General features: G+C 37.7%; 1 protein-coding gene and 1 long non-coding RNA gene across 3 annotated transcripts in view; one reads left to right on the top strand and one right to left on the bottom strand.

Annotated features, from left to right (window-relative positions):
* GRID2 (glutamate ionotropic receptor delta type subunit 2) overlaps positions 1 to 12,304 on the top strand; it is a 1,466,011-nt gene extending 1,453,707 nt beyond the window's left edge. Inside the window, exons 16-17 of one of the 2 annotated variants that reach the window (XM_072810836.1) lie at positions 1,538 to 1,595; positions 7,753 to 12,304. In XM_072810836.1, coding sequence (XP_072666937.1) covers positions 1,538 to 1,558 — 21 coding nt within the window. In that variant the 3' untranslated portion in view covers positions 1,559 to 1,595; positions 7,753 to 12,304. The remainder of the gene's footprint in view (positions 1 to 1,537; positions 1,596 to 7,752) is intronic. The other variant, XM_072810835.1, reaches the window with a different exon arrangement.
* The window catches only part of LOC140624032 (uncharacterized), a 28,020-nt gene that overhangs the window by 12,353 nt on the left and 2,217 nt on the right, over positions 1 to 13,450 (bottom strand). The window lies entirely within an intron of this gene.

The following is a 13,450-nucleotide window of genomic DNA, read 5'->3' on the forward strand; positions in this document are numbered from 1 at the left end:
TTGCCAGGTCTAGAACTTGTCACTCTACTTTAAAAGGCTGAATTTCATTCAAATTTTCATATTTTAAAAAATAAATGCACTTTTATTGCCTGGGTTTGGATTATGAAGAGTATGTGTTACTTTGATACTTGGCACGCCAAACTCCGATGTCCCTTTGTGGGTCAAAGAAAACACCTCTACAGAAAGGAAGGAAGAGATAGAAAACAACTAACCATAGCAAGACAAGATTTCTGGCACCATTAAACTAGGTAATATGACAACTGGTGCAGGGCAGTGTGACACACAGCAATGATCCTGTGTAAACTGGGAGGTCCTGTGTGCATTGCTCCTTCAGAACTGTGGCTTTCATGGACGTTTATAAACAGGATGAGATTATCATGTGACCCTTTGCATGCAGCCACTGCCTAAAGCTGGGGAGCGTTGCAACGTGTGATAGGCACCTATATATCTTATCAAATTTAGGATCAAATAATTTGGAAGCATTCAGTATCTAGAAATGCTACATAACATTAGACAGAAATAGATTAGTTTACATTGCATCAGAAAGATAAAAATACTTCTTTTGTACTCTTCTATGTGTAGTTGTATTCAAGATATGTTTTTTGTTTAAGTAAAACAAACTCATTGAACTATGGATAACATTTAAATGAGTATTGTGAATCCCCAGCCTTTTCTATTTTCAAAGAAATTTTTCTAATGTTACGTATATATATTTGCATAAATATTCATAAATAGTAACTGAGGTACATGTGGAAGGAATTCAAGAGACACAGTAGTTATAAAAGTTATTTTATGGCTATTCCCAATTTGTTGAAACAATCCTCTCATATTATTGTTTAAAACATGTATTTGACCAATATTTAAATCATTGAATTATATCAATTCAATTGATCTATCAATTCAATTATATCAATTCAGTTAATATAAGAAAGACAGAAAGACAAATCATTTTCTGTCTTTCTTTTAAGCTGTAGATATAGAGGCCAAAGTAAAAAGAATAGGGGCAATTAGCTGGTTGACTTGTTATCTGAGCATAAAATATGTTGGGAAATGCTGAATGGATTCAATGATACCACTAATTATTTTCCTAGGGTGAATAGGTAATGTCATTAGCACAAACACATAAATACTGCTCAATACATTTACTAAACTGAATTTAATTTAATTGAAAATAATCAACTACTTGCTTATCAAATTTCCTTTTTTTCTCTAGATTCTTCAGCTGGTAGCATATTATTTTTCAGTAGGCCTAGCAACATGAGAGTGAACTCACTTATGCAAAAGTAAACTATACACTTAATTAATATAGATTGGTTCTCTAAACCAATCAAACAAACCAGATAATTACTAAAATTTTAGTTACCATGCTTTCCCAATTGTTTGGTTTTAAAAATAAAAGATTTCTCTTAGAGACTTGGGTAAAAATTGAATTTAACTATTATCTGAACACCTTAAAGCGGTAAGTTTGTATATGTTGTAAACTTAAACTGGATTGTTTTTCCTTATTTTCTGTTTGTTGTTTTTTTTTTATTTTCAGTTCCAAGTTCTAATTCAGTGACATAGTCCTGAAAGATTTGCCACATAAAGTATAATATGTGAGTAAACAGAGATATTTTAAATTAGACGTAACACCATTTTATTAAATATTTTTAGTTTATGAACATAGAAATACTGATATGGGATGTAAAATAATTAACTCCTCCTTCTATCTAGACTTTCTATTAATAATATAGATCATGCCTTCTAACAATAGTTTGACAATACTTACAGCAGCATTTCTTTCAACCTCAGGAATAAGTAAATAGAAAGTTAAAGCACTGCACTTTCTCACCTCATTTTTTAACAAATAGGACCATGTGTCATTGAAAATCTCAGCTTTGTTGATGCCATCACATCAGTGAAATGGAAACAAACTAATTTATAAATTATAGGGGAAATTTGATTAAACTAACAAATATATAAATGCATAGAAACGTATCTCAGGTTAAATTACTATCATCAGCTCCATCCAGGTTAAAATTCTCACCAAACGCTTACCTCACTATTAAATTTTATATTATACATCCCTTTAGAATAATACATGTGGAAAATATTGCACATTTGCCCCCCTTCTCATGTGTTCTGAAGCTGTTTCAGAGAGAGAAAATCCAGCTTCTGGGCTGGAATCTTTCTGGCTGTTGCACAGTAGCTGCTTCAGACCTGTGTGCTTATGTTTCCGATTCCTGGGAAGTTCTCTTTGCCACAGGGCGTGCCCTGAAACACATCAAAAGAACCAAGTTCTACAAAAGAAAAAAGAAACTCAAGTAGGCTTGAACATACAAAGAGAGGGAGAAAGAGATGAGAAAGGGGCCAGGCAGAGTGTTGAATACAAAATGAGTTCAACCAACCCCAGGAGCTCTTCGCCACTTACATTTATCTTGTTCTGGGAGGGGGGCGTCAAAACCAGCCCTGACATAAACCACCCACTGCCATTGACTTTGACTCTATGTGTGAAGGAGTGAGTGTGTGTTTGTGTGTATGTGTGTGTGTGGTACATAAAAAGGAACAGATTTCATAAGGTATCACTGTTACCTCACAAAAACTGAAAAGACAATGTTTAAAAACACGTATCACCAGAGTCCTAAGTAAATACATTTAGCATGATTTTGCATTTAACAAATCAATAGTATTTATATCAAAATCTTCTAATTGTGCATTGCTTTAACATCTTTGCTGCAGTATTTGCATTGTACTTTCTGTGCTCGGTATCATAAAGCATGTGACATTTTGCATTTCTACCTGCAGTATCTTTTTAGACGTTTAATTTTCAGAGTTATAGCTGATGGTCAAAATCTCTGCCACCAGATACATTCTGTATGATAAATTTTTAAAAAAATTAAAATGTAAATGGTCCAAAAAGCTGAAAAATAAGAAGTCTATGCTAATTTTATCTTTGAAAGTAATGCCCCAAAATTCTGATTCTGTGTTGTTTGATAAATTGATAAATCCCTTCAGATGATCATGTTCCTGAATGTCTGCACAAATTTTCTATAGCTAGAAAGTGTAATGTCAGGTTTGCCTACACTGCAGTTGTGTAATGGAAAATGGCCTCTAAATTTTGGTGGCGTGGAGGTAAGTAAATTAGCAGTGAAGGGGAAGGGATGAACTTGCAAAAAAAAAAAAAAGAGGGGGGAGAGAGAGAGAGAGAGAGAAAATACTATCAAAAAGACTTTTCTTACTAGTAAGATTTTAAAACATTACATAAGAGGCACACTTAAAACTTCAACACAAGTTTTTGTTATCAAGAATGACCATTATAAATAGTAGATTCAAGATTGGTTTTGATGCATAGGAAGCTATCATCTAATGTGCTGGTATTAATTTTCTAATACAGATCAGTTGAATTGTAGTGTGGATCTACCAATAGCATCAGACTTATTTTAATTTGTTGCTCACCTGAGTCTTTCTTATTTCTACTTCACTGTGTTTGCATTATTATTATGTCTCTATAGACTACTGATGGATTGTCATTATAATATAATTCTCACGTGTTGCTTTTGTTAATTGGTATTCAATACAAAAACTAAAAAAAAATTTAAAAGATTTTTGCACAAGGACATACGTGCATTTAGGTGAGTATGTGAAGTTTTCTTGGTGGACTGTGCCAAGAAGTGCTCTGATGGCCTCACTTGAACAAAGAGCATTAGTCAGTCAGCAGTCTGGAAAGAAAAGGTAAAATCCCTGTGCCCATGCACAGCAGAAGTATATGGCTTTAACTCAAGTGATCTTTCAAACTCATTTACAGACTCCTCAGTTGCAGCTTTCTTTCAGTTTCTTCAGCAAATAAAATAATTTAAAATTTTAAACAGTAAGAGTTGAGGCAATCATGCTCAGCTCTAATACATCAGTAATAAAAAAATTAAAATTATGTGATCTCAGTTTCATTTCTATGGTGAATTATCCAAAAAGTCCATTCAGAAAAAGAGCAAGAGAGAGAAACAGAAGTAATAAAGAAAAAAAAACTTATAATTCTGAATGTCGATAGTCCTGGTCCCAGTTTTTTTCTGCCTTCAAAATCAGCCCCTTTTCAAACCTGTCACACAAATTCACCATATGATTTTATGTGGTCACTTGTTTTGTTTGTGATGAGCCTGTAAACCACCACAAAGTGTAAAAGAAACAATGCGAATGCAGACAGAAGATTTTCCTAAAGATTAAAAACAAAAACAACATAGAACATTACATTCCCCACATCTCAGCCAAATGCCAGGGGTAGTGTGTGATGTTTCCAGGCTGAACAAACCGTAGAGCATCACTGAGTTGGTCAAAGATAAAAAGAAAAGCACATCACAGCTTTTACGTGGCCCTCTGAATTCTGCAGGTCAAATAATTCACTCTAAACTGCAGGCTTTACAAGCTGGAAGGTCAGTCAGTCTCGACCCTGGATGTCATGGTGCTCTTAGCAGGCAGCAACTTGCCTTGGGTAATGCCCTCAGAGGGTATTTACTGGCTTCCTAGAGTACTCTGTCCTCTCAGAGGGAAATCCTCTTCTACGTGACTGATGGGACTGTATTTTAAGCAATACATGAACAGACCATTTGAAAAACTGATCATTTATTAAATCAAGCTCCAAGCACTTAGAGATATGTTAGTTGTTCCATTGATATATTTCATGATCATCTCAAAATTCAAATACCCCAAACCAGTCTCTTGTCTTCTATTCATATTTCTATCTGTCTAAAGAGCACTCCTCCCGCCTCCAGAGGTGGCCGGGGCTAGGAGCATAGGCTCTGAGGTGGGGCTGCTACTTATTAGAGTGTGACTTTGAACAAATCTCTAGACTTCTCTGAACTATTTCCCTATCAGAACAATAGAGATGATAATTGTTCTCATTTGATACAATTGTTGTGGAGATTAAATGAGATTGAATTAGAAATTAAACCAAGGTGTTTGATGCAACCTATAACAGTGATTCAATAAATCTTTATTATTACAAAATAATCTTTGACTAATGTTTCTTGATTGTTCACACCGGCCAACTCCAGAGACTCATTCACTTGGCATCTGTGCCTTTTTCCCTTACATTCTTAGTGCTTGGTTCTAGACTCTTATCTCCTCATAACTAGACTGCTTTAGTCTATAATAATTTCAACTGATCCTCTAGTTCATTTTTATTTCATTCCAACATATATGTCACTGCCAGTTTGAGTTTTTATAAGTAATGCTTTCAGCAGTTCTGTCTACTGCTGTTAAAAATCTTTCCTGTTTCCTTTTTCCTATTCCTCTGCCTTCAAGAGCCTACACATTTCAGATTCTGCTCAATCTATTCATTATTCCCTGATGGAAAAATCAGTTTGCTCTAGACAATTTTCTGCTGTATAATTTTTCTCAATGTAACACAGTATTATTTGCCACTCTATTTCTCACTTCTAGGGGTCATAGAGACTGAAAAGTTTGTGTACTTTTGCCCTTAATTAAAAATACCCTTGGGCAGTTGCCTTCAGCCCAGGGCAGGATCCTGGAGACCTGGGATGCAGTCCAGTGTGGGCTCCCTGCATGGAGCCTGCTTCTCCCTCTGCCTGTGACTCTGCCCCTCTCTCTGTGTCTCTCATGAATAAACAAATGAAATCTTGAAGAAAAAAAAAAAAAAAACCTTGAACTTATCAGAATTCTAGCCATCCCCACAAAATCAGTTCTACCTTCTCACGATTTCTTCCTTCTTTATTCCAGTACTTGAGCTTTTCCTCTGGAGCTACTATAAGTCTGTATTATTTAATTTAGTGGTTGGTTATATGGAATCTTCAGGTCTTGGATACTGTTTTGTACATAATAGACATTTCCCTAAGATCCCAGGCTATTAAGGGCACGAATTCATGTCATATACAAGTGTACTTCTTATTTTCCAAAGAACCTAATTTAATTCTAAGACAACTAGAATAATAAATAACTAGTAATTGATTAATTATTTACTTTTCATGGGGAAAAATGTGTATTTTTTTAAGTGACTGGTTTTTTCACGTGTTTTTCTAGTCCACGGTATCTAAACTTTGTGCTACGTAGCACTAGTTCTCCACGATGCTCAAAAACTCAACTCATGTTGAAATGTTGGGGAAATACTGAGTTAAAATAGTTAAATTAGTTTGTTTACTGCAAGGCTTCCCAGGGCTTTATAACTTGTATAATTTAAGGCTTCAAGAATGGTAAATAGTAAGCAGTATTTCCCAAATCCACTTAGTGATCAAACCCACTTCCTGGAATTTGTGTTCACAGGGTTCAGTCTGAGGAATTTGGATGTTGTGTAAAGCCTATGGAACAGATTTCTATCTTTAGCTCAAACCATTTGCATAACTGAAATAACTGGGTTTTTCTAATGTAATTAACTGGCCACTGCCATCAATCCCCTAACACTATTAGAGACACTTAGTTTTCTCTAAATTCTAGAATGTTAGCAAAGATTTTGATAGATATAAAACCTGGGCACAAGTTCTCCTAACAAAGAGGCAAGGATCACACTAATGCCTTCAGAAGCAGTTCTAAGTTAAAAATCATGATCTATGCCTAGGTTCAAGGCTACTGCTATTGATCTAAATTTTTATGATTCTCTTATTTAATGGCTAAATTATGAGGTCTACACCTTAGGTTTCAAGAAAAAGGGAAGTCCCGTACTTAAGAGCACATATTCAATCATCAATAGTTGAATGAATATAGAAGGTGTGATATAGACATATAGATATATATACTATATTAGCCATGGGAAAAAAATACCTTGCCATTTGCAACAACATGGTTGGGCCTAGAGGGTATTATACTAAGTGAAATAAGTCAGACAGAGAAAGACAAATACTATATGCTTTCGCTCCTTAGTGGAGCCTGAAAACAAGACAAATGAACAAACAAACAAAAAAACAGGACCAGACTGGTAAATACAGAGAAGAAACTGATGGTTGCCAGAGGGGAGGGAGTGTGGAGGGATGGGAAAAATGGGTGAAGGGGAGTGGGAGGTACAGGCCTCCCACTATAGAATGGATAAGTCATGAAAATGAAAGGTACAACATAGGGAAATGTAGTCAATGGTATTGTAATAGCATTGTATGGTGACAGATGGTAGCTATGCTTGTGGTGAGCATTGCATGATGTAGAATCATGTTGAATCACTATGTTGTACACTTTAATATAACATTGTGTGTCAACTAAACTTCAGTTTAAAAAAAAAAGAGCACATATTTAAATACGTAGGTTCGAATGTATTGAGCAATATCAAATCCAATTAGTGATCACAACTTTAATAGGTTTTATATCACCATTGCTATTAGTTGTAAAAGCTTATGTGTGGTCAGAAACTAGTAACTAAGTCAAGACCTAAGGAAACAGGTTGCAGGACATTACATGTAATTGTAGATCCACACCAACTTTGACTCTGTGTGAGGGTGATACTCACTTTGTCCTCTGGTGAAGATATCCTAGGCCTTATCCAGTCCAGTGTAACCTACCAATGCATCCTAATCCAGACCTGGCTGAACTCCAAGGCCCTCCCTTAAACAGGTTCTAATGAACCAGCAGTCAGTATACCCTGCTTTCTGATGGCTGCCGGGAGTCCAGAAAACCTACGAAGCCCAACATGGGAGGTTTGCAATGGCTGTAATCATGCTCCACTTTGTTTACAATGGACCTTTAAAGTGGAGCCAATGCCTTGTAAGTAGTGGTAGAACCATGGAAAGCCAAACCTTGCCTGAAATCAACCTTGATGTGACCTTATGCTTTGTTTTCCCACAGGCTTCATCCCTGCAGAATGAAACTACAACATCTGAAAGAAGGAATGTTTGGCCATTAAGGCCATGTTTGAAACTTGGCGCCAATACTTGGAGAAGCCAAGCATCCAGTCATAGCCTGCACCAATCATCACAACTGGGAGGTCCTCTGGATGATCCGTAACCTCTACCAGCACCACAGCTGCTGATCTCTTTCCCACCTACTGATTTCAGGACCTGATAGATCCTGAATACCCAAAACTGGTGAGCTAATGTACTATATCCTAAATTAAAAATTCTTATTCATTCCAAGGAAGTTGAACTCACCAGGTTGTGACACCCAAACAATCTTTGTTGTAACCCACTTAGAGAAGAGCAACAACAGGACTGCCATTTCAACCAAAGGTTATGGGTCTTGCCCAAGCCAGCCCATTAGCCTTGGAGGGATGCTTCTATGCAGTGGACTTCTTGTCTATGTGTCCTGGTCGGGAGCATTCACACTGAGGTCCAAGTCTGTACTATAGCAGCTTTGTCCTCCAGCTTCTACCTATTTAAGATACACCACAGTCTCAACTGTGGGTCTTGGGACTTCTGATGGCCAAGTGTTCAGGAAGACATGGAGGACCAAGGAGAATATGTCTTGGCAGAATCAAAGCAGAAAAAGACACAGGCCTTTTCCAACCCTATTGAAATACTGGTGATTGTGATGAATCATCTTTGGAGAATTATGTCACAGAGCTCTGTCCATATTACTAAAACAACATTATCTTCACATTTGTCCAAATGATCCACTTTTCTCTATGCTAAGGGACATTGCCTCACCCCCAATGGCCATCAAATATCTGCATTCTGCATGGATCCCTGGCTAATGCAGAGCCTCCTGTTTGAGTCCACATCTAGCAAATTTGTCATTGTAGATAAAGATCACTTGGATTATGAGATCACACTCTGGAATAGCAGTGCCATGTATACTACCCACCACCAAAATAACTGAGTATTCTCTATACCTGGCCCCATATTCATCTATAATACCTCTTCCATGCCAATCAATCTCTTACAAGTAAAATGTGGAAGCACCCCATAAAACATCTCAATCCCTCTCGAATTCAACCAGTTTTTATTGAGGACCTATCATGTGCCCAGTACTGTATTAAATTCTGAGACTACAATGATGAATGAGTCATAGTGCTTGCCCCTAATGAGTTTACATTCCAATGGGGATGTCAGACAATTAAACAGCATGGTGAGTGCTAGAGCATTGTAATGATGGCCATGAGAATTCCCTCATCTCTGTTCTTTGACCACCCAAGGAGCTCCTAGTTGCCCAGGCTGATTCACAGATGATCTTCTAATATGCCAAAGCAACCCACAAGATTCAAGCCAACAAGCAACAGTCCCCTGGGGACCCCCTGCAAGTGGTGATCCTATGGATTCTGGTTACTAATGTATTATTTCTAAATCACCTGACTTTTGAACAAGTTAGATGCTCACTTACTAAGCGCCTTCTCATGTCATCAAACTGGTAGCCGTCAGATTGTAGCTGCTCATAGGTGGAATCAGGCTGTAAAGTTAGAAAATGTGGCTTCAAGCTTGGGTCCTGGCACTATTATGACTGTGGGCAAATCACTTAAACCCTTTGGTCTTTGGTGTCTTTCTTTGCAAAATAAAAATAAAAACATTATATACTGTACCTACCTCACAGGGTTGTTGTGAGAATCAAGTGAAAATGTTTGTGAAAGCACTTTGTAAACTTTTTTATTTTTGATCACCCCATTTCTCATGGGTTCTTTCTTCTCCCTACCAAATACAATAGTATAACCTACCAGAAGGATGTACTATCACACCAGCCCCCCATGCAAGTGAATGATACAAGAAGATAAAGTACATGCCCTCCTGGATATCTGGTTTCAGTATGGGAATTCTGATGCCTCACAAGATGACAAGTATAGAAGCCACAGGACCAAAGCCAGGGCCCTATCGCCATACAGACATTCCACCATTAACACTTGACTGGACCCAGATACTGGTCAGCCCTCTTAAGGGAAGGCTTTCCCCAGAACCCATTGTAAAGAACCTATTATTGGCCCCAGAGAACTAACCAGACAACAATAATTCAGGGAATCACCTGGGCTCTAGCTGCCAAAGGAATCACCAGCCACTCCAGTGGGGAACATGCCTCCCAAGATAGAGCAAGAAGACTTGGTGAAAGGAGACACTGACTCAAACAAAATACAAGCCATCCTTACCACCTGACTATTCCAGTTGGGCTGGCAAGAGAAACTCCTAGGCATTCATTTAAAGCAAAGATTTGGTGACACATTTCTTCTTTAAGCACAGTCTTTCCCTCAAGCCAAACTGGCTCTTGTGTTTCTGATTTTGACTTGTCTGTTCCCTGTCTGTCCAACAGACATGTGCTGAGATGTACTCAGGGGCTTGCAAGTCTTATATGTTCCTCTTACACACACACACACACACACACACACACAGCCCAATGAGGAATCCCACACATGTTTCCTATGCTACCCCCATAGACAAGCCCTAACCTGACCTCCTATTTCTGCTGAGTCAAAATCGATTCTGGACTGGCTGATCAAATTTGAGCTCCATCTCATTGAAAGTCTATCCCAGGTTGGAACACTGACTGTATTTCAGTCCTGGATAGAAGTTTAAATAGAGCACTTATGGAGCCATTGATACCCAGAAATCCTTTAAGAAAAAAAAAATTGATTTTTGCCTTCTACTTCGAATACACCACCTTCTTCAAAACCAAGAACATATTAGCATGTGCCTCCAGGATTAGCATGAAGTTTCTGTAATAGATCTCCTGAGTGAAGAGAATGATGATTACGTTACAAAAGATCAGACAGGATTGGCATCCCACAAGCTCTGGAGTAAGATCTTCAGCCTAAAATATAAAATTTCAACTATAATCCATTCTTCAGTTTCCTGGAGCAAGGAAAGAGATTTATAGGAAAAATGTCAATTCAATGTTTGTATCACTTTTCAATGTTTATATCAATTTTAAAATATTTTTAAATGTAATGAAAAATAATTCACAATTTCCTCTTTGCCATTATGTCAGAATAGTGATCTAATCTACAAACCTGATGAGCTGAGAAATTCCCAAATCTTTTCTTAAGGTTCTACTATTCAATTTTCATTTTCAATACTTGTAATTTTTTTACATTAAAACAGTGTCTTTTAGTTTACAATCACTACTTGTTGTGGGAAGGGAGCCAGAGAGACTCAGAGCACCAGCCACCCAAGGTCAGAGGCACTGAGCCAAAGGACCCAGCAAAGAGAGGCCCAAGCCAAGAAGAAAAGCTGTTGCTGAAATGACAGACCAAGCATATGAAATAAGATGATCTCCAGGTCATGGTAGTTGAGAAAGAAGAATAGACAGATCCAAACTGGGAAGCAGATTAAGATGTTGGAGTTAGTATCAGGACGGGTACAGCCGGGCAAGAGAAGGAGTCACCTCTGCCACACGTTGTCTGTCTCACAGCAGCTTTTCCTGTGAGTCCCAATATTAGAGCCTAGTTTTGCAGAAGTAAAATCCTCAGTATCACTGATGTCACTTACAGAGCCAGCCCCAAATAGAAAACTTTCCTTACCCACAGGCATGCTTTTTGCCATCTTGGTTGATAGAATTTTTCTTTTTCAGAGATTTTTAGTTTTGTCATAAATCTTTGATGAATTATTTTATCAATAAAAAATAAACAATAACACTCAATAAATAATTTCCCTGGTGGAATTCCAGTTCCTTCTTTGGTGATTAAAAATTGGTGATTAAAAAGAATTACTTTCATTGATAGTTTGCCTGCCCTTGCATGGCCAAAGCCCTACAGGACAGAAAGAACATTCTAACAAAGATTACACGTAAGTGAGCCAGAAACAATTACAATGAAACACTAGGCAGGGGTAGGCAGAGGGATGTCTGACAGTGACACATAGCTTAACCTTAGTCTGCAAATTGTACCTCTCTTTCAAAAGTCACAGGCGATCAACTCTCCCACTGTCACATCAAGACACAGAGACTGCCCAGTGAAAGACAGACAGACAGACAGGATAGAAAAGAATAATGCAGGCAGCATTTTGCAGAAAGAGGTAGCTGGATGCAGAGACCAGCCACTCCCCATGGCCCACAGTAGTGCCAGGTTTTTCAGAGAACTCACATTAGACGTTCCAGCAGTACATGGAACCAGGCCAGTAGACACAACAGTGGAGAGAGCAGGGACATTTCTGTAATTAAAGACTGAACCCAGCACACTTTCAAACAGACGAAGAACTCTCTACTATTGGCAACAAGGAACTGATTTTGTTGAGGTGGATGTTCTTACTGAACCTGGTAAATCATGAATAAGTGTGCAAGTAAAGGACATCAGTGGATTACAGCCCTTTGGTTAAGAATAAAGAAGATAATTTGAACAGTACTGGGAGAACCTGATCCACAAGCTCCCTAATAGGAGAGACTGGAAGTTGCTAACAGAGGAGTGTAGTTGTGTGTTCTTTTTCCAAAATGCCATGTATACAGTTATGCCTAACCTGACTGCCTAGTAAATTGCAAATGGTTCTTATCTTTTGTGTGAGTTCAATTCTTCTCTATTGAGTCTTTTCACAGTCTTTATAAAGTCCAGAGTTTATTAAGAACTTTCACAGTTAACAGAATACCTGTTAGTATATGAAACAGACACTGATAATTGCCTGCAATATTCTAGAATGACCTAGCCAAATAAGCAACACTTCTTTACTTAATAAAATTATTTTAAACTGAATAGGTATAAATAATATCAGGAAAACGTAATACTTTCTATTAGAGCAGCTGTAGTATAAATATAATCCCAAACTTCCCATCTTCCATTTGCCCACAAACAAAACAAAATTTCTGGAAGCTGAAAATCTACATAGGCAGTTTTATTTTCTTACTAGATACAAAATGTGGCAGTAACTAAACCATTCTTTGAAGGAACTAATAAAGTTGAAGTTAAACTGCTCGAAAGCATTCTTTCTTTTGATTTATGTTGACTGAGGACCATTCGTGTTCCAGACAATGTGTTAACACAGTGGGCAAAATCAGAGAGGTCACACTCTGGGTCGGAGAATGATATTAAATAAATAATCATACCAAGGAGTGAATGTGTAATTACCAACTGAGGTTAAATTTCTAAGGAAAGGAATAAGACACCATAAGAGTGTATGACAAAGAACCCTGACCTAGTTCCAAAGGCTTACTGGAAGAAATAAAAACCTCAAGCTAAAGTAAGAACAAGGAGTGGAAGTTTAGAGAGGGATGTAGGGAGTAGAGAACATCTCAGACAGGGAACAGCAGTGATTCTTCAGTGAGAGAAAGTTCATCTGATGACTGAAACTCCAATGGCTGAGAACTGGCAGCAGGTCCAAGAACTGGAGCCCCAAAACAAAGGTAAGAGGGGAAGGAGTTATAAAGATGGGTATTCTCCAAGCTAGGCAGTCTTCCAGACCACACGAAGGAACTCAGTCTGCAGCCAAAGAAAATTCAGAAGCTGTTGCAGGTTTTTCCAAGAGCCATATCTTTACATTTTTTGTTGTGTCGTACACAGAGAGTACTCAATGTATACGCATTGAATAAATTCAGGAAAGCTTTTCCCCCCCCAAAAAAAGATCCTGGGGAACTGTTATTACATTATCCTAAATTGAATTGATGATCAGAACTCATTACTCAGAAGCTTCCACTTCAAGAGGCA

This window comes from Canis lupus, chromosome 33 (genome assembly GCF_048164855.1).
Source record: "Canis lupus baileyi chromosome 33, mCanLup2.hap1, whole genome shotgun sequence".
NCBI classification, from domain to species: domain Eukaryota; kingdom Metazoa; phylum Chordata; class Mammalia; order Carnivora; family Canidae; genus Canis; species Canis lupus.